The sequence below is a fragment of the Cebidichthys violaceus genome, unplaced genomic scaffold (genome assembly GCF_023349555.1).
Source record: "Cebidichthys violaceus isolate CVI_PGR_0920_01 unplaced genomic scaffold, fCebVio1.0.p SCAF_129, whole genome shotgun sequence".
Taxonomy (NCBI): domain Eukaryota; kingdom Metazoa; phylum Chordata; class Actinopteri; order Perciformes; family Stichaeidae; genus Cebidichthys; species Cebidichthys violaceus.
Window position 1 is genome coordinate 227,501 of NW_027176295.1, and position 18,646 is coordinate 246,146.

The following is an 18,646-nucleotide window of genomic DNA, read 5'->3' on the forward strand; positions in this document are numbered from 1 at the left end:
ATTTGTTTTACAAAAATTGGCAATAGAATCTATATATCAACCTCTCCTCTCCTCTCCTCTCCTCTCTGTGTTCACTTCCTGAAGTTCAGTCAGAGTTTCTCTGATTTCTGGTCACATGACTGTTGGTCTCAGATGAATCAATCATGACGTCATAGTTTAATGCTTTTAACACAATTTGGTTAAAGTGAACGTTTTACTAGAGGAAAGGTTTATAGTGAGAACATGAAGAATACAATGTTTTGATGAAATATCATAATTTCTTTTTCTGACATAAGCGTTCTTCAAACACGTGTTCAAGAACCCAATTCAGGACAAACAGCGGAATATTTAGTGGATGTAAACGGTAGTCGGTGGAAATACTAGTGGAATACTCCGCTTCATTAGCTATGTTCACATCTTGGTAGGAATATTGTCCTTTTTTGGGGGTATTTAGGTCAGCCAGCGTAGTATTTAGTGCATGTGAACGGCGTGAGGATCAGCTGATGTGGAGGCTGCTCTGAATGTTCCCATCAGATCCGGTGTGGAACGGATCTGATCTGCTGACTGCTCTAAAGAAGCTCTTTGTTATCAGCGTTATGTAAGCTCGCCTGCAGCTGATTCTATTATCGGCAGCGGCTCAGAAGCCGTTCTCATAACTCATAAGCCCGTTCGGCTGCAGCGCCCCCTGCAGCCGGAGAGCCCGCCCTGCAACGCACCGAAATAGTAATTCTGTCACAACAGCTGGCTTTGTTACTCGGAGCTCCCAAAAGAACCTCATTTCATGAAGCAAATGTCTAAACAAAGACACTGTGACGCGTTCAACCGGAACGTTTACAAATCAATAGATCAGATAAATCGTCTCAAACGCGTGTTTGAGCCGCTCAGATTCATTTTCATCTATTTATTTACCAGCTCACTGTAAATGTGCCAGAGTTCTTCTGTTGTCTCTGGGCAGATCATTGATTCAATAGCCTCATATTATCAGTAAAATGCTACAATAAGATCTATTACAAAAGGCCACCTGAGGCCTGTTTCTCTGTTTGATTATGAACTGAATATCTTTGGGGGTTTGGACAGTTATGAGAAGGTCCCTGTGAAATAGTTATGGTCATAAACTGAACGATAAACAACAACAATCTGCAAACTAATTAAAAACTGTGATATTTGTTGATTGCAGATTGTTGAAGTGGTTTTGGGACTTAACCAGAGTCTAAAAAACAACTAAGAAGTTGGTCATTTAGCAGAATAAACTTAAGTCTTAACTTAAGTAGAAGCTTTAAATATTTAACTTTCTTTGTTTTTAACTCTCTGTTTGTTCCTCCAGCTGCAGGAGACGGTGAAGAGGAAGCTGGAGAACGCCGGTTCTCCGCTGGGCAGAGATCCGGTCAACGGCTTCGGCGACGGCTTCCCCCCCAACAAGAAGACCTGTCTGGACAACGGCGCCGTCAACGGCTCCCCGCTGGACTCCAAGCTGGGCATCAGCGACTCTCTGAACTCTAACGGGACCCACGGGTCGGCCGGGGAGTCGGCGGACGGCGGCGGCAGGGAGTCGGGTTCGGACTTCCATCGTAAGGAGATGAAGCAGGAGCCCGACGACATCCTGCCCATCATGCCTCCGTCGGGTGGAGGAGGAGGAGGAGGAGGAGGAGGAGGAGGAGGCAACAACAGCCTGTTCCCCGACCTCAACCTGAACGAGCAGGAGTGGACGGAGCTGATGGAGGAGCTGAACTGCTCCGTGGCCTACGAGGACATCCAGGACATTCTCAACGACGGCTTCGAGGAGGACCGCAAAGACTCTCTGGTGCCGACTCCGGGTGGTGCTGGAGGAGCTGGAGGTGGAGGAGGTCTGCTTCCTCCAGATTTAGTCAACGTTAAGACCGAGTTCTCTCCGTCCTCCGTGGCTTTCGAGCAGGACTCTCGGACCGGGTCCCCCCACGTCAGGTCCTCCTCCGGGCCCCCTCCTCGCTCCCCCGTCGCCTCCTCCTCCGCCTCCTCCCCGGCTCCTCCTCCTCCTCCCAGGCAGCTTCAGCCTCCCCCCAACAACCACCTCCTCCCTCCGGGTGGCCCTCCGGTTCCCAAAGACCTTTCCCCCGCCCAGCAGCTCCAGCAGCTGGCCGCCCAGCAGCAGAGAGCCCAGCAGCACCTCCACGGCCACCAGATGCAGCACAAACAGCCACAGCCTGGGGGGGCCAAGTTCCACAACCAGGGGCCCCCCCACGCCCACCCGCCGCCTTCTTGGCCCCCGATGGCCAACACCTCCCAGAGTCCACTAGGGGCCGCGTTTGGTATGGACAAGCAAACGAGCCCCTCTTTGTACCCGCAGGACTTCAACCCAAACAGCCAGAAGCAGCTGCTGATGCCCGGTCAGCCCAACAAAGGCCCCCCCAAGGCGGGGTACCCCAACATGATGGGTCACCCGACGTCGGCGGGGCCGGGGGCCCAGGTCACGGCCGCCATGCTGAACTACAACAACACCAAACCTCTGTCACACTTTGAGGCGGGACCCGGACCCGGACCGCCGAGGCCCCCCAACACCCAGAGCCAGAACAAAGCGGCGCTGCTGACGCTGCTCCGACAGCAGCAGCAGATCAAACAGAAGAACAGCATGAACTTCCGGCAGCACATAACACACACACAGGTAAGGAACACACACACACACACACACACACACACACACACACACACACACACACACACACACACACACACACACACACACACACAGGTAAGAAACACAATTAAACATGATGCAAATACCCCGATAACTGCAGAGAAACATCACTGAAATTAACAGTTAATTTTACCAGCGATTAGTTTCATCATCCATTAATCTGCTGGTTATTTTCTAGATTAATCTGTTAATTCTTTGGTTTTGGGACATTGAAAAATGTCAAAAACGGCATTTTCTGCCTTTATATTATTTCTTTGCTAATAGTTTTACAGTATGAAGTGAATTTAAAGTGCCAAACGTTGGTTGAATAATGGTGATGATAATCCACTCGGTATCCTTTAGTCAGCATGAAGAGAGAGCTTCATGACATTTTAAACACACTGTCTGATAACACACAACAGGAACACGTTATCTGGTGGAACGATGAGGAAGTGAAACACCGATCTGTGGACCGGAGTCTGAACGTGACTTCAGGAGGTTGAGTTCTGGACTCGACCTTCTCAGCAGAAGAAGCTAACTTTAGCATCTGTGCTAACGGCACAACGCTACAACAACAGCAACTGTGTGGACCGATCAGAGTGTTGCTGTTTGGCTTTCATAACCAGGCCGACAGCACATTCCTGAACTACCCCCCCACACTCAGACACACACACACACACACACACACACACACACACACACACACACACACACACACACACACACACACACACACACACACAGACAGGCCTTCATACCTCTTCAAACAGAACCATGGTGACTAGAAGTGGAGAGAACTAGAAGTTCTCTCCACTATATATATATATATATATATATATATATATATATATATATAAAACTTTACATTATTATATCCTTCTCCTCTCCTCTCTCCTCTCTCCTCTCCTCTCCTCCTCTCTTCTCCTCTCTTCTCTCTCCACTTCCTGAAGTTCAGTCATAGTTTCTCTGATTTCTGGTCACATGACTGTTGGTCTCAGATGAATCGATCATGACGTCATAGTTTCATGTTTTTAACACAATCTGGTTAAAGTGAACGTTTTACTAGAGGAAAGGTTTATAGTGAGAACATGAAGAATACAATGTTTTTGATGAAAAACATCCATTTGAAGCTTTGTTTCGGTTGCTGTTTTCTGACTAAAACGTTCGTCACACGTGATGTGTTCAAGGACCGTCCAAAAAAGGTAAAGAATCTGACTATTACGACAGTTTTTACAGCTTGTAGCTTGGATAAGCAGTGTAGTTTAGGCGGTGGTGTAAAGAAAACATGCTCTTCCAGCAGGTTTTTGGGGGTTCAGAGAGTTGATATTAAATCTCTATCATGGACCTTCAGAAGGTATCTAACAAATAAACCCAGTTCCACACTCCCACGCAGCTGTGGTGGACTGATGCATGATGGGAGTCTGAACAATGAGAGTCTGTTACTGCAGCACAGTCTCCTGCTGGCTGGTTCAGTGTCGACACAGCGACGGCTTCTTACAAAACTCTCTGCACCGAAAAGAAGAAGGACGTTTAGCTTTAGATTCAGTAGATTCAGACTCATGGGGGTGGGGTCTATGAGGGTTTTAATGACTCCAGTCTGTTGTCTTTGACTGCTGGTCAGAGCTGGAAGAAACTGGCTTTCTCCATAGAGCTCAGCTTATCACTTGTGCTCGGGTTTATTTGTCAGACTTAGTTACGAGGCTGCAGTGTTGCTCTGAATCTCTCTCACACATCAAATGTACTTTAAAATGAACACTCACCAATCAAAGCTCTCTAGATTATGGGTCAATTCATTTGGTCTTTCGTTGTCTGTTCTCTCAGTCTGCCGGTGGCTGAAGTCTCTGTTGCATTCATGCTTTTGTTCCTTTACGGTTTCTTTGTGAACGTCTTTCGGTAGCATTTTTAAACGGACAGTGTGGACGCTCCGTGTGAACGTAGCAAAGGATATGCATTTCAAAATAGAAACGTAGCAGAGTGGATGTAGCCTCAGTCATAATTTGGATTAGCTTTGGATGTTTGAGTTTAGTGGATATCCGTGTTTTCCAGTCCAGTGTGTGATTTTTATTTTATTTTTTTAAACCAGTTTGATTTTATCGCAAACCGGCTGATTTGCAATTTGTCATCAAGACGCGTTCTGGCAAATAAAAGAGTAGCCTCCAGAAGCAACGTGCTGAAGGTGTCATGGCGCTCAATCCAACTTGTGTCTCTGGTGTCGACCTGTCAATCACCATGTAGCCCCGCCCCTAAATCATCCCCTGCTTTATGGTCTGTTTGACTCTAAATGGAGCATAATGTACTAAATGAACATCATGCTGTATTGAAGAAGACTGTAAACTAGAGATTGAGACCATAAACTCATGTTTACAATGTTTACTGAGGGAATAAATCAAGAGAGAAGTAGAGTCATTTTAGACTAGACTTCTATACAACCAGAGGAGTCGCCCCCTGGTGGACACTAGAGAGAATGCAGCTTTAACACATGAAGCTTTGACTTGCTGCCTGATTGTGGTGCAGCAGCTTCTTCTTCTTCTTCTTCTTTAGTGTTTTATAGCAGTTGATAAACCAGCTCTTCAGTCTCACTATATTCCACTCGGTGGCTGTTGATTTGAATAAATATGGAGTGAGGTGGAAGCTGCTGTACACAGGTTGTGGTTCGCTGTCCGGCATGGATGACGGTCACGACGTCATACCGGTCTGGAACCAGTCCTACTGGTTTCAGATGAAGACCCGGAGCAGAGCAGTCTGCAGCAGGGAGGCCTTTTGTTCAGCTGCTTCAGACCGGTCTGGGCCCCACGCTTTAGTGTGTGTGTGTGTGTGTGTGTGTGTGTGTGTGTGTGTGTGTGTGTGTGTGTGTGTGTGTGTGTGTGTGTGTGTGTGTGTGTGTGTGTGTGTGTGTGTGTGTGTGTGTGTGTGTGTGTGTGTGTGTGGCAGCTGGTTGCTAAGGCTCACACGGGGAGGTGGGGGGGTCAGTGACAAAGCAGCCTTTCATATTCTCTGTATTTAAATATAGCTGCTGGTCGTAATTTCTTGTCTGCAGACGGGACGCTCTGTTCCTGCTGAACTAAACTTAAAACTTTCACTCAGTAAAGTCCTACCATGTTATGCTGCTGTATACTTCTACTGTACTGCAGTTCAGAGGGAGCTTTACTCACATCCTCATTGAATTTATTCATCCATTTTTTTCATCATTACATCATCTAGTTTCTCATCTTTCTGTGTTAAAATGTAACTTTTTTTTTACATTATAAAATAAATATTTTTGATTCATAAAATGTCATTTTACACACTTAAAAAACAGCTTAATAGTGAAACATTTAATAAACAATAAAAACAGCAGAAAACAGAGTAATTTAAATAAGATTCAGTGAAATAAATGTAGTTAAATTTTTTTGGAAAACCTTTTTAAAAATATGGAAAATATATTTTTCAGTTATTTACATATAGTTGTAAGAATGAATGTATGTTTTTAGACTTATAATAAAAACTTTAAAAGAAGTAACAAGAAGCAGATTTAGGTTTTGGATTTCTTTTTTCCACTTTTATTTTAATTTTTTAATATTTATAATCTATATAATATTTATTAAAAACAAAACAGGAAATCAACACATTCAAATTAAACGGAATAAAGATTTTCTTTGAATGTTGGTCCGAGCATGAACACGTATATCTTTGACCAAGAAAAAAATATTAAAATGAAGTGAAATAAAATATAAAATATAATAAAATACAAAATAATAAAATATTATAAAATATAAAATAAAATATTATAAAATATAAAATAAAATATTATACAAAAATATATAAAATAAAATATTAAATATATATAAATAAAAAAAGTTAAATACATAATGACTTATAATAACTAATAACAATAATTTGTTTCTATCAGGACCAGAACTCGTACCCTGCTCCTCCTCACGGTCCGGCATCGGCGCCTGTAAACAACGTCATGACGACCCAGCCGGGGCCCAACGCCATGTCGGGTAACCATGGTAACGCAGCGTACCTGAGCAGCCAGGCGGCAGTGGCGGCGGCGCTGAAACAACAACAACAACAACAACAACAGCATCAACAGCAGATCCTGGAGCAGCAGAAACAGCAGTACATGCAGAGACAGCAGCTGATGGCTGAACAGGTAAACGTGTTAGACAAAAAGAAGAGTTTATCTTATTGTTACAAAAGAAGAAGAAGAGTTTATATCATTGTTACACAAGAAGAAGAAGAGTTTATCTCATTGTTACACAAGAAGAAGAGTTTGTCTCATTGTTTCACAAGAAGAAGAAGAGTTTATCTCATTGTTACACAAGAAGAAGAGTTTATCTCATTGTTACACAAGAAGAAGAGTTTATCTCATTGTTACACAAGAAGAAGAGTTTGTCTCATTGTTTCACAATAAGAAGAGTTTATCTCATTGTTACACAAGAAGAATTTAGCTCATTGTTACGAAGAAGAAGAGTTTATCTCATTGTTACACAAGAAGAATTTAGCTCATTGTTACGAAGAAGAAGAGTTTATCTCATTGTTACACAAGAAGAAGAGTTAAGCTCATTGTTACGAAGAAGAGTTTAGCTCATTGTTACACAAGAAGAGTTTAGCTCATTGTTACGAAGAGTTTAGCTCATTGTTACCAAGAAGAAGAGTTTATCTCATTGTTACGAAGAAGAAGAGTTTAGCTCATTGTTACGAAGAAGAGTTTAGCTCATTGTTACGAAGAAGAGTTTAGCTCATTGTTACTCAAGAAGAAGAGTTTAGCTCATTGTTACTAAGAAGAGTTTAGCTCATTGTTACACAAGAAGAAGAGTTTAGCTCATTGTTACGAAGAGTTTAGCTCATTGTTTCACAAGAAGAAGAAGAGTTTATCTCATTGTTACGAAGAAGAGTTTATCTCACTCAAGAAGAAGAGTTTAGCTCATTGTTACGAAGAAGAGTTTATCTCATTGTTACGAACAAGAGTTTAGCTCATTGTTACTCAAGAAGAAGAGTTTAGCTCATTGTTACTAAGAAGAGTTTAGCTCATTGTTACGAAGAAGAAGAGTTTAGCTCATTGTCTCACAAGAAGAGTTTAGCTCATTGTTACGAAAAAGAGTTTATCTCATTGTTTCACAAGAAGAAGAGTTTAGCTCATTGTTACGAAGAAGAAGAGTTTAGCTTATTGTTACACAAGAAGAAGAGTTTAGCTCATTGTTACACAAGAAGAAGAAGAGTTTAGCTCATTGTTACGAAGAAGAAGAAGAATTAATCAGTAGATGAAGGATGACGACAGTCGGTCTTGAGTCCATTATTTGTTTTTTATTCATGTCATGTTTGATGTTCAAATGTGCAGTTGAGAGGAAGAGGAACACTTTCCCTGTAAACACTCACTTTAACCACTAGAGGGAGCTGCTGTGATGTGAAGCAGCCAGAGGGTCAGAGACTCTTGTTTTCTAGATGAAGTGTCTGATGGGTTGTCCGTCTCTCTGTTTTAGGAGAAGCAGCGGCAGCAGGACCAGCAGCTGCAGAGACACCTGACTCGACCTCCCCCACAGTACCAGGACCAGCCGGGTCAACCGGCCAATCAGAACCCGTTCCCACAGCCGCCAGTCAACCAGTTTACAGGTAGGACAGCAGTGGTCACATGACTGTTGGTCTCAGATGAATCAATCATGACGTTTCACTGAGGAGTTCATAGTTTAATGTTTTAAACACAATCTGGTTAAAGTGAACGTTTTACTAGAGAGATTCTAAACATGCGGAATAAAATGATTTTGATGAAAAACAACAATTTGAAGCTTCGATTCAGCTGCTTTTTCACACATGATGTGTTCAAGGATCATCGGCAAGATGAAAATCTGACGGTTTCTGGCTGATAAACGTTGTTTTGGGGTTCAGAGGGTTAAGTTTTAAACAGCCTACTTTTATTACTTTATTTTTCTATAAATTAATTAAACAAATCAAAATCACCGGAGAATTAAGGAACCTGAAATCTTTTTTGAAGTCCGTTCTGCTCAGTGATCAACACACAGCAAGATCTTTAAAGAATAGAAACGGAACAAACGGAATAGAAATATCCAACAAATGAATACGAAGCAAACGTATAAACGTACAATATTAACTGTTGTGATTTGTTTAGTTTTGGAACTATACGACATTTAATTGGACTCGACGTGATTCTAATGTTCATGTCCAGAAGTTTTAATATTTAATTACCTTTTAAATATAAAGATCCTCCTTTTGAGACGCATGTTTTAAAATGAACATTAAAGATTAACAATATTTTCTATGGAACTTAAATTAAGTAAAAATGTATGTTTTACAAACTAATCAAAAACCTGAAACTTAACTGTGAAGCTATCAAATTAATAAATCTGTTTCCCTGTGGAAATAAAAAGAATTTTAATTGACTGCGTTACATTTGAGATTTGAAAGATAATGGGTTTTTATTTATTTTAAATCATAAAAGCTTTAAATCTATCGTCACATACATGTAAGGTGATCCGCTCTCCCCCCATCAGCTTAGCTTAATAAAACTATTTAATTTGATTTAGGTTGTTTTAAAGCACAAGTTTAATTTATTATTAAAGGAATAATAAATATAGTTTATTTTATAAATAGACAGACGGCCACAGAACGAGCTGCTGTTTGGTGAACATCATTTAAATTTAACAGAAGAAGAAGAAGTTTGTTTGTTTGTTTTTGGACCTTCATTAGAATACCGGTGACGTTCAGAACAAACGCTCCTCTGTCTGTTTGTAAATGAAGCTCACCGCTGATTTGGAAGTTAAATAAATAACAGCAGCTGAACGTCATGTTCACCACTCTGTTGAGCTCAAAGATGTGAATGAACTCAACGCAATGTTAAACTAAAGAGCTGCTGCATTAAACTCTTCTAAAGATCAAGTGGTTAAAAGAATCATTGACAGCTTCCACTGCTGGATGATTGTCAACGTGAACACTTTGTGAAGCACTAAGAGGAAGAGTGGGAGTCTAAATCCTCCTGTTATATGATAGGTCATTATGAGGTCATTATGAGGTCATCTAGGTTATTCTGTGAGTTAATTGATTAGTTGATTGACAGACGGATTATCTTTGTTTAATGTGTAATAAACTGAATATAAGACATTAAAAATGAAGTTTTTGAAGAAACTTAAGATGGAATTATTTCATAGACAAATTAAATAATTGATTCATCACAAGTCAAAATAATAAGCTTCTTCTACTTCACATGAATAAATTAAATAAACTCTTTCTCCTTCACAGCTTCCTCTCAGCCAATGGGCAGCGTCGGCTCCATGGGAGGCCCCGCCCCCGGCCCCCAGCGCATGTTCCCCCAGAACCAAAGCATGCTGGGTATGAGCATGCCGACAGGTGGTGTAGCTCCGCCTCCGACGGGCAGTCAGGGCGACATCGGCCTGTCGTCCTGCGGTGGAGGGGGCGGGGCCAACGTGGACGTGCAGCAGGTGCTCTACAACAACATGAACCTTCACCCGTCGTCCCACCCGTCTCACCCGTCGTCCCACCCGTCTCACCCGCGCCAGCCTCTGGGCGCCATGAGCGCCGCCTACAGACAGAACCTTCTGGCTCAGCAGCAGCAGCACCTGAAGTCTCAGCCCAACGCCGCCATGTTGAAGCAGCAGCAGCAGCTGGTCGCCGCCGCCGCCGCTGCTGCCGCAGCCGCCCGCATGCCAGGCTCCATGCAGAACAGTATGGGACCCACAATGCCCGGCGGCATCCAGAGCGCCGCCGCCTGGCAGCAGCAGCTGGCCAACCAGCCACCCTCCAGCAACGCCGGTCTGCCCTCCAACGCCTTCGGCAACCCGCCCAACGCCTTCCACATGCAGCAGTCTCGCCTCTCCAAGATGCCGCCGGGCGCTGCGTCCTTCGGCGCCAACCCCAACGGCCGTCCAATGGGAGGCCTGAACCAGATGATGCAGACAAACATGGCGGCCGCCGCCCAGCAGAGGGCGCCGCCCAACCCTCAGAGCCTCGCTCAGCAGCAGCAGCAGCAGACTCCTCAGGCCGGTCAGAACCAGGCCGTCTTACCCGACCTGGCGGCGTTCGGACCGCCGCAGGGCAACGGCCGCCAGGGCCTGCAGTGTAACCAAGGTTACCAGGTGAGCCGGACCCCCAGTCAGCAGCAGCAGGTGTCCTTCGGGTACAACGTGGCGTCGGGGAGCTTCGCCGGAGAGAGCGAGCTGGTGGACTCTCTGCTGAAGGGTCAGAGCACACAGGAGTGGATGGCCGACCTGGACGAACTGCTCGCCAGCCACCACTAGTCCCGCCCACCCGCACACCTGTCTGCACCCCTGTCTGCCCACCTGTCTGCACCTGGACACCCTGCTGAGACCGGCCCAGAGGCTGCACCTTGGAATGCGAGTCCCTGAAGGACGTTCTGCGGCCATGTTGGAGAAATAAAAAGGTTTCAACACTGTTGTGATGACAACGACCCAGACGGGAGGTCGGAGCGTTAGCGTTAGCCACCTGGCTAACAAAGTCTGAGCTCTAAAAAACCAACATGTGGCAGGTAAAGTAGTGACGGTTGTCGGTTAAAGAACAGTGGATGAGTTCAGCAGACCGGAGGTTTAAAAACCGGTCACTCACTGGTTCACGAATGAAACCGGTTTCATCCTCTTTGTTCTGAGGAGAAACGGCTTCATTCACAATATGACAATTTAAGGACGAGTTGTTCTCTGCAGAATTGCACACGTAGTAGAAAAGTACCGTTGAGGTACATTCTGCATCTAAAGGTGAACAGGAAGTTCATCCATTAATGTTAAAGCGTTTTAACAGAAGAACTGTTTCTTGTATTATTCCACCTGGTGTGTAAACCTGTTGAAGAGGCGACTCGTCTGATGTCGCTTTACTTCCTGTTACTCTGCTGTGTTCATCAACGGAGGAGTCGTATTAATATTAATATTAAGACTACTGAAGCTGTGGCTCAGTGATGAACCACTGTACCCCCCCACCCCACACACACACACACACACACACACACACACACACACACACACACACACACACACAGCGCCACCTACAGGCCGCCAGCGTTACAGATCCTTGGAAAAGTTTTAGTTTTCCAGTGGAGATGAAGTGAACTCACTCTTTAAAACACACATTAGCTTTAAGTGAGCAGCTCGTCTTAAAGGGAACATAGCGGTGCTTTTGCTCGTTTTACTAACGTTTACTACGAAGTACTTCTCAAATACTCCGACTACTTTCCGAAACATCAGGTTGTGTTTTTAAGATTTCTGTATCAAGTCGATGCCAAATCTCTGAAAACGTGACTCCCGGTAGAAAGGTTTCCTTTATAAAGTTATGAATCTGTGTCGACATCGACAAGAGGAGAGCTAGTTAACGTTAGCGGTTAGCCGTTAGCAGCGCAGTTCTGCTCGGCTAACGTTAACGGAGGTTGCATTGAGTTGCGTTCTGATGCGTTCAGGCTCTACTCGGTAAAACACGAGTATTGTACGTTGATAACTGAAGACGTTCTCGTGATGAGTTGAGTTATCCACTACTAAAACTATCGTCACGTTTTTCGTTTCGCTTTTAACTTCTTAGAGAGAAAACCTCACTTTATGTTCTCTTATTGTGGTGATATGGTTACAGAAGTTGTTGTGAAACACAGACGTGATGACTGAGCCAAATTCAAACAAGTTCATTTTCATACTCTAGGGAAATATTATTTAAATATCTACAACAAACCAGCATGATGTGTTTAGGGAAAGTCTTCAGTGCATTTTATGTTCTGAATAAACTTCAATAAGTCTTGTTTTCACTCACCAGACATTCAATACTTTGTTTACATCCTAAATGAAAGTAGTTTCAGTAAAACGTGCAAAAACATTCAAATGTTCCGTGTGTGTGTGTGTGTGTGTGTGTGTGTGTGTGTGTGTGTGTGTGTGTGTGTGTGTGTGTGTGTGTGTGTGTGTGTGTGTGTGTGTGTGTGTGTGAGTGAGAGAACCAGATGAAGCATTAAATCTCCACTGAGCTGCACATCTGGTCACGTTTGACGTTTCCAGTTGTTTCTTCCATATTTCAAGACGTTCTTGTGACTCTACTTCCTCCCGTCGACCGTTTTAGTTCATCATACATTCATACGATACATGTGTGAAAACATGTTCAAGAAAATCTGTCATATTTACCAAATATGAATATTATTCTCAGAGTGGCTCAATGAAGAAAAACATTTCTGCTTTCTGTTTTGTTTCCCAAATTCAAAATGTCGTCAGATAGGAGAGCGGACTTTAAACGACTTCCTGTCGTGTTCGGCGGCGGACGATGAGTTAAACGCTGAACACGGACGCGGTTTAAAGTTTTGTCCTCGTGGTTATAATTCTATAAATGCAGTCGGTCGTTCGATTCCTCGTCTGCCGTCCGATCTTTTTTTTTTTTCTGACCTCCCGTCGGAGTCTAAGATCTTTTTTTTAAGGCGGATCTGTGTGACCGGGCCCAGCTGTTCTGTTAAGGTGGAACTGTGACCCGGTCGTTCTATCTACTGTACTGTTTTTGACTTCTTCAAAGAGTCGTTTGTGTTTTACAGACATGTTGTGTATTTTATTTGTAAAGTTATTATTGATAAACCGACAGCTGGTTTCACGTGTTCAAAAATCCAAAATGGCTGCCGATCTCCTGTCCGAATCTTCCAGCGTCGCTCGGCCTCCCGGGGTTTTCTGGGTTCAACTGTGTAAATGTATTATAAATATATTTTTTGTATGTATGCCTTTCCTAATGATCTGGAGAAGATAGATGTTATTTTTATATATTGCAGCGTTTTTGTAAGTATTTTATACTTTTGATATGGTTCTCTGTAAAACAAGAGTATTATGTAAATATAGTTCTTTAGAAACACGTCTGTTGTCCGTCTTTTTTGTTTCTGTTGATTTTATGATTAATAATCTACAACTGATCCAACATCAGCTCACATTCTGTGTATTTAACGATGGTTAGGACACATTCTGTGTAGTTTTACCTCTCCAGTACTGCAAACGTTTATGCCATATGCGGTACTTAAAGAAGTACTCGGATAGTCTACTGAGGTTAAAGTAGTAATACCGTGTTCTAGAAATACTCCATCGCAAGTAAACAAAAGTACAGAAGTATTATCAGCAAATGTATCAAAAGTAAAGTTACTCATTATACAGAATAGCCAATGGAAATACTCAAGTACAGTACAAGTATATCAAAATAGTACTAGGGTACAGTTAATGTAGGTAGTTACATTCCTCTGATAATTTGATAGTAATTATATAGAAAACAGGAACATTGACTAAACTCTAGTTTTCATATAACTAGTACCAAGTTACATCACTCATTAACCTGGTTAACTGTTAAACCTAATAACCTGGTTAACTGTTTAAACTGACAGCAGGTCACTCATTAACCTGGTTAACTGTTTAAACTGACAGCAGGTCACTCATTAATCTGGTTAAGTGTTAAACCTAATAACCTGGTTAACTGTTTAAACTGACAGGTCACTCATTAACCTGGTTAATTGTTAAAACTGACAGCAGGTCACTCATTAACCTGGTTAATTGTTAAAACTGACAGCAGGTCACTCATTAACCTGGTTAACTGTTAAACCTAATAACCTGGTTAACTGTTTAAACTGACAGCAGGTCACTCATTAACCTGGTTAACTAACTGACAGCAGGTCACTCAATAACCTGGTTAATTGTTTAAACTGACAGCAGGTCACTCATTAACCTGGTTAACTAACTGACAGCAGGTCACTCATTAACCTGGTTAACTAACTGACAGCAGGTCACTCATTAACCTGGTTAATTGTTTAAACTGACAGCAGGTCACTCATTAATCTGGTTAACTGTTTAAACTAACAGGTCACTCATTAACCTGGTTAATTGTTTAAACTGACAGCAGGTCACTCATTAACCTGGTTAACTGTTTAACCTAATAACTTGGTTAACTGTTTAAACTAACAGGTCACTCAACCTGGTTAACTGTTTAAACTGACAGCAGGTCACTCATTAACCTGGTAAACTGTTTAAACTAACAGGTCACTCATTAACCTGGTTAATTGTTTAAACTGACAGCAGGTCACTCATTAACCCGGTTAACTGTTTAAACTAAACTCTTGGTTAACTGTTTAAACTGACAGCAGGTCACTCATTAACCTGGTTAATTGTTTAAACTGACAGCAGGTCACTCATTAATCTGGTTAACTATTTAAACTAACAGGTCACTCATTAACGTGGTTAACTGTTTAAACTAACAGGTCACTCATTAACCTGGTTAATTGTTTAAACTGACAGCAGGTCACTCATTAACCTGGTTAACTGTTTAAACTAACAGGTCACTCATTAACCTGGTTAATTGTTTAAACTGACAGCAGGTCACTCATTAACCTGGTTAACTGTTTAAACTAACAGGTCACTCATTAACCTGGTTAATTGTTTAAACTGACAGCAGGTCACTCATTAACTTGGTAAACTGTTTAAACTGACAGCAGGTCACTCATTAACCTGGTTAACTGTTTAACCTAATGACTTGGTTAACTGTTTAAACTGACTGTCTTTGCCCCGCCCCCTTGTAGGTGTGCTCTTTCTCAGTGTTACCTGTCTCCGTCAGTGTTTCAGCGTTCAGATGTTTCCTTCTCACCTGTCGCTCTGACTCCGTCTCGCAGCAGAGATGTCGGAGGCGGCGGTGGTCGGCCTCGCCGCTGTGACCGTGCTCGGCGTCCTGCAGCAAGGTGAGAGTGCATGCTGGGAAATATGAGACCGAGGGAACTGCTTTACTTTGAAGAAAGATGACTGGAGTCTGGTTTGTCCTCACTGTATATGTATATTTAAAAATCCTATTATGTGGTGCCCTGATTGCTTAAACTATGTTCTAGTTCTGTTCTGTTCTATTTTAATGTTCTTTATGTTCTTGTAATCGGCCCGTCGGCCTCTTTTTATGAATCAGATTTGCATTTACTACAAACACAAGGTGATCTTTGATCTGTGAGGACAGCTGCTGTATCAATGAGAGTTTGATGTGTTTCCTTTGACGTTAATCAGCAACATCTCACACAGGAAAATATCAAATATGATTTGTGTGTGTGTGTGTGTGTGTGTGTGTGTGTGTGTGTGTGTGTGTGTGTGTGTGTGTGTGTGTGTGCGCGCAGCCTATTTCTCCCTGCAGGTGATCTACGCCAGGAGGAAGTATTCAGTGTCTCCGCCCGCCACCGCCGGACCGCCGGAGTTTGAGAGGATCTTCAGAGCTCAGTCAGTCTTTATTCTTCATTTATTGTTCTTTAATAATCTGCAGCTGATCAACAAGATTCAGGATTATTGTCTATGTTCATGTTTAGTCCTTTAGTTCCCAGTAACCCAGGGAGCCTGAGTAATACTCAGAAGTTTGACCTCAAGCTCAAGTTTCACTTTAGTGTAAAGTACATTTACCACTGTACTGTGCAATTCTAAGGTATTTGTACCTAATTTGAGTATTTCCATTTCCTGCTACTTTATACTTATACTCCCTACATCTCAGAGGTACATATAGTACTTTATACTGTACTACATCTCAGAGGTACATATAGTACTTTATACTGTACTACATCTCAGGTACATATAGTACTTTATACTGTACTACATCTCAGAGGTACATATAGTACTTTATACTGTACTACAGCTCAGAGGTACATATTGTACTTTATACTGTACTACCTCTTCTATAGACTTGTATAAACCAGAGGAGTCGCCCCCCGGTGGTCATTAGAGAGAATGCAGCTTCCTCTCTGTCCTCACATTAACTCTCCGGTGTGTTCAGGGCCAACTGTTCAGAGTACTTCCCGATCTTCATCGCTGTCCTGTGGACGTCCGGAGTCTTCTTCAGTCAAGGTGAGCCGACACAAAACAACAACAACAACAACAACAACAACAACAGCGACACACCTGAGCCTCAGCTGGATGTGTTGTGCTTCAGGTTTGTCTTCAGTCTGCGGTCTGCTCTATTTATACGGACGCCTCCAATACTTTCATGGATATTCTGAGTCGGCTCAGAGACGGTATGTTTATTTAAAATCATCAACACTTTATAATAAACATCGTTATCAAACGTTGATACTTAGTCTACTGTTCACAAACAATGAAACGATCAATAACCTTTACTGATTATGAGTCATTTATGTTATTTTAACAATCATAATGAGTATTGGTTAATGATTCATAGAACGTCTTTAACACAGATGGATCACTTTGTTCATAAATATTAAACTCTTTTTATTAGTTTTTGTTCTGCAGTAAAGTCAGACACAGACGAGAGATTCAAACGTGAAATAATAAAGTAATAGAAATCAAACTTCTCTTTAATCTAACGTTAGTACTCATACATGCACTACCATACTTGTCTCCGTCTGCAGACTGGCTCCTCTGTATTTCAGCAGTCAGGTTCTGTGGGTTCTGGTCGGGTTCTCGGTTCTCGGCGTGTTTCTCTCATTCTGCAGAGTTTACCTGGAGGCGGACCTGCTGCTTGGGCTCTGCTCTGCCCTCGGCCTGGTCTGAAGGAACGAGCCTCAAAGGTCAAAGGTCAGACGTCACAGAAGACAAAATGTGAAAATAAAATATCAAACCTCTTCACAGGAAACGTTGTTCTGTTTTCAACCCTCAGTAATTGTTATAAATGTCTGTTTTTCTGCAGGAAGTTTGGTTTGTTGAATAAATTCCTCAAATAAAGTCGCTCATTCACTCGTCTCAATATATTCATATATTTATATACATTTATATATATATGTATATAATGCATTTGCAGCTGTGATGATTGATGAAAGACATGAATTTTATTTTATTTTCTATTATATTATATTATATATATTATATGATATTATATATATATTATTATATATGATATATGATATATTATATTATATTCTTATTTTATATTATATTATATTATATTTTATATTGTGTTGTATTATATTATATTATATATTATATTATATATATATTCTTATTATATATGATGTATTATATTATTATTATTATATATTATTTTATATTTTATATTGTATTGTATTATATTTTATTATATATATTATATATATATTCTTATTATATATGATATATTATATTAGATTATATTATTATATATTGTATTATATTTTATATTGTGTTGTATTATATTATATTCTTCATTAATAAAGTAGCAGCTTCATGTTTCACCACACGGTGGCAGCAGAGCGTCACATAAAACGCTGAAGAAGATACTTTTACTTTGTTCAGAGGGGAACATTGTACTTTTTACTGCACTACATTTATCTGATAACTAAATATATTTTACAGATTCAGATACTTATAACTAAATATCATGACCTAATGACTGATGTATTCTTATCGATTGAACTACCAGCAGTTTATAAAGCATCTAAAATGAGTTCCATCAAATAGACCATGAAGCATAATGTGTTTTTATTTAAATAACTATTTTGAGATTAAGAAAGTTCAATATTTCAGAAAATTCAAAGAAGAGAAAAGTCTGGAAGATAAAAACAAACATCAACGATCATCTCAGGACCCCTCAGGTTCACCTGGGGACCCTTTGGAGGGGCCCGGCCCTCATGTTGGGAACCACAGTCATATAGCAAGTATTACTTTAAGTACTTTAAGTATATTTAACTGTTAATACTCCTTTATGTTAGTTGGTGTGTTTGGACACACACACACACACACACACACACACACACACACACACACACACACACACACACACACCTACACACACACACCTACACACACACACTCACACACACACCTACACACACACACACTCACACACACACACACACACCTACACACACACACTCACACACACACACACACACACACCTACACACACACACTCACACACACACACACACACACACACACACACACCTACACACACACACTCACACACACACACACACACACACCTACACACACACACTCACACACACACACACACACACACACACACACACACACATACACACATCTACATTCACACACACCTACACACACACACACACACACACATACACACATCTACATTCACACACACCTACAC

The 18,646-nt window shown here is 41.6% G+C and overlaps 2 protein-coding genes across 3 annotated transcripts in view; both read left to right on the forward strand.

Annotated features, from left to right (window-relative positions):
* maml1 (mastermind-like transcriptional coactivator 1) overlaps window positions 1-13,447 on the forward strand; it is a 22,261-nt gene extending 8,814 nt beyond the window's left edge. For both annotated transcript variants that reach the window (XM_068707074.1, XM_068707075.1), the window contains 4 exons: window positions 1,304-2,617; window positions 6,519-6,764; window positions 8,095-8,224; window positions 9,866-13,447. In XM_068707074.1, the coding sequence (XP_068563175.1) occupies window positions 1,304-2,617; window positions 6,519-6,764; window positions 8,095-8,224; window positions 9,866-10,881 (2,706 nt within the window). In that variant the 3' untranslated portion in view covers window positions 10,882-13,447. The remainder of the gene's footprint in view (window positions 1-1,303; window positions 2,618-6,518; window positions 6,765-8,094; window positions 8,225-9,865) is intronic.
* A 1,727-nt stretch (window positions 13,448-15,174) lies between these two features.
* On the forward strand, window positions 15,175-17,268 carry ltc4s (leukotriene C4 synthase). The gene is made up of 5 exons (XM_068707067.1): window positions 15,175-15,311; window positions 15,729-15,828; window positions 16,373-16,443; window positions 16,529-16,610; window positions 16,965-17,268. Exons 1-5 carry the CDS (start codon window positions 15,251-15,253, stop codon window positions 17,104-17,106), a joined length of 456 nt encoding a protein of 151 aa, XP_068563168.1. The 5' UTR covers window positions 15,175-15,250; the 3' UTR covers window positions 17,107-17,268.
* Window positions 17,269-18,646: the final 1,378 nt, after the last annotated feature.

What these genes read in the sequence shown, in the direction of transcription:
- ltc4s (XM_068707067.1), top strand. Translation starts at nt 15,251, where the DNA reads ATGTCGGAGGCGGCGGTGGTCGGCCTCGCCGCTGTGACCGTGCTCGGC. An exon ending in GAGAGGATCTTCAGAGCTCA is followed by an intron (nt 15,829 to 16,372) that starts GTCAGTCTTTAT and finishes CGGTGTGTTCAG; the next exon opens with GGCCAACTGTTCAGAGTACT. An exon ending in CGGAGTCTTCTTCAGTCAAG is followed by an intron (nt 16,444 to 16,528) that starts GTGAGCCGACAC and finishes GTTGTGCTTCAG; the next exon opens with GTTTGTCTTCAGTCTGCGGT.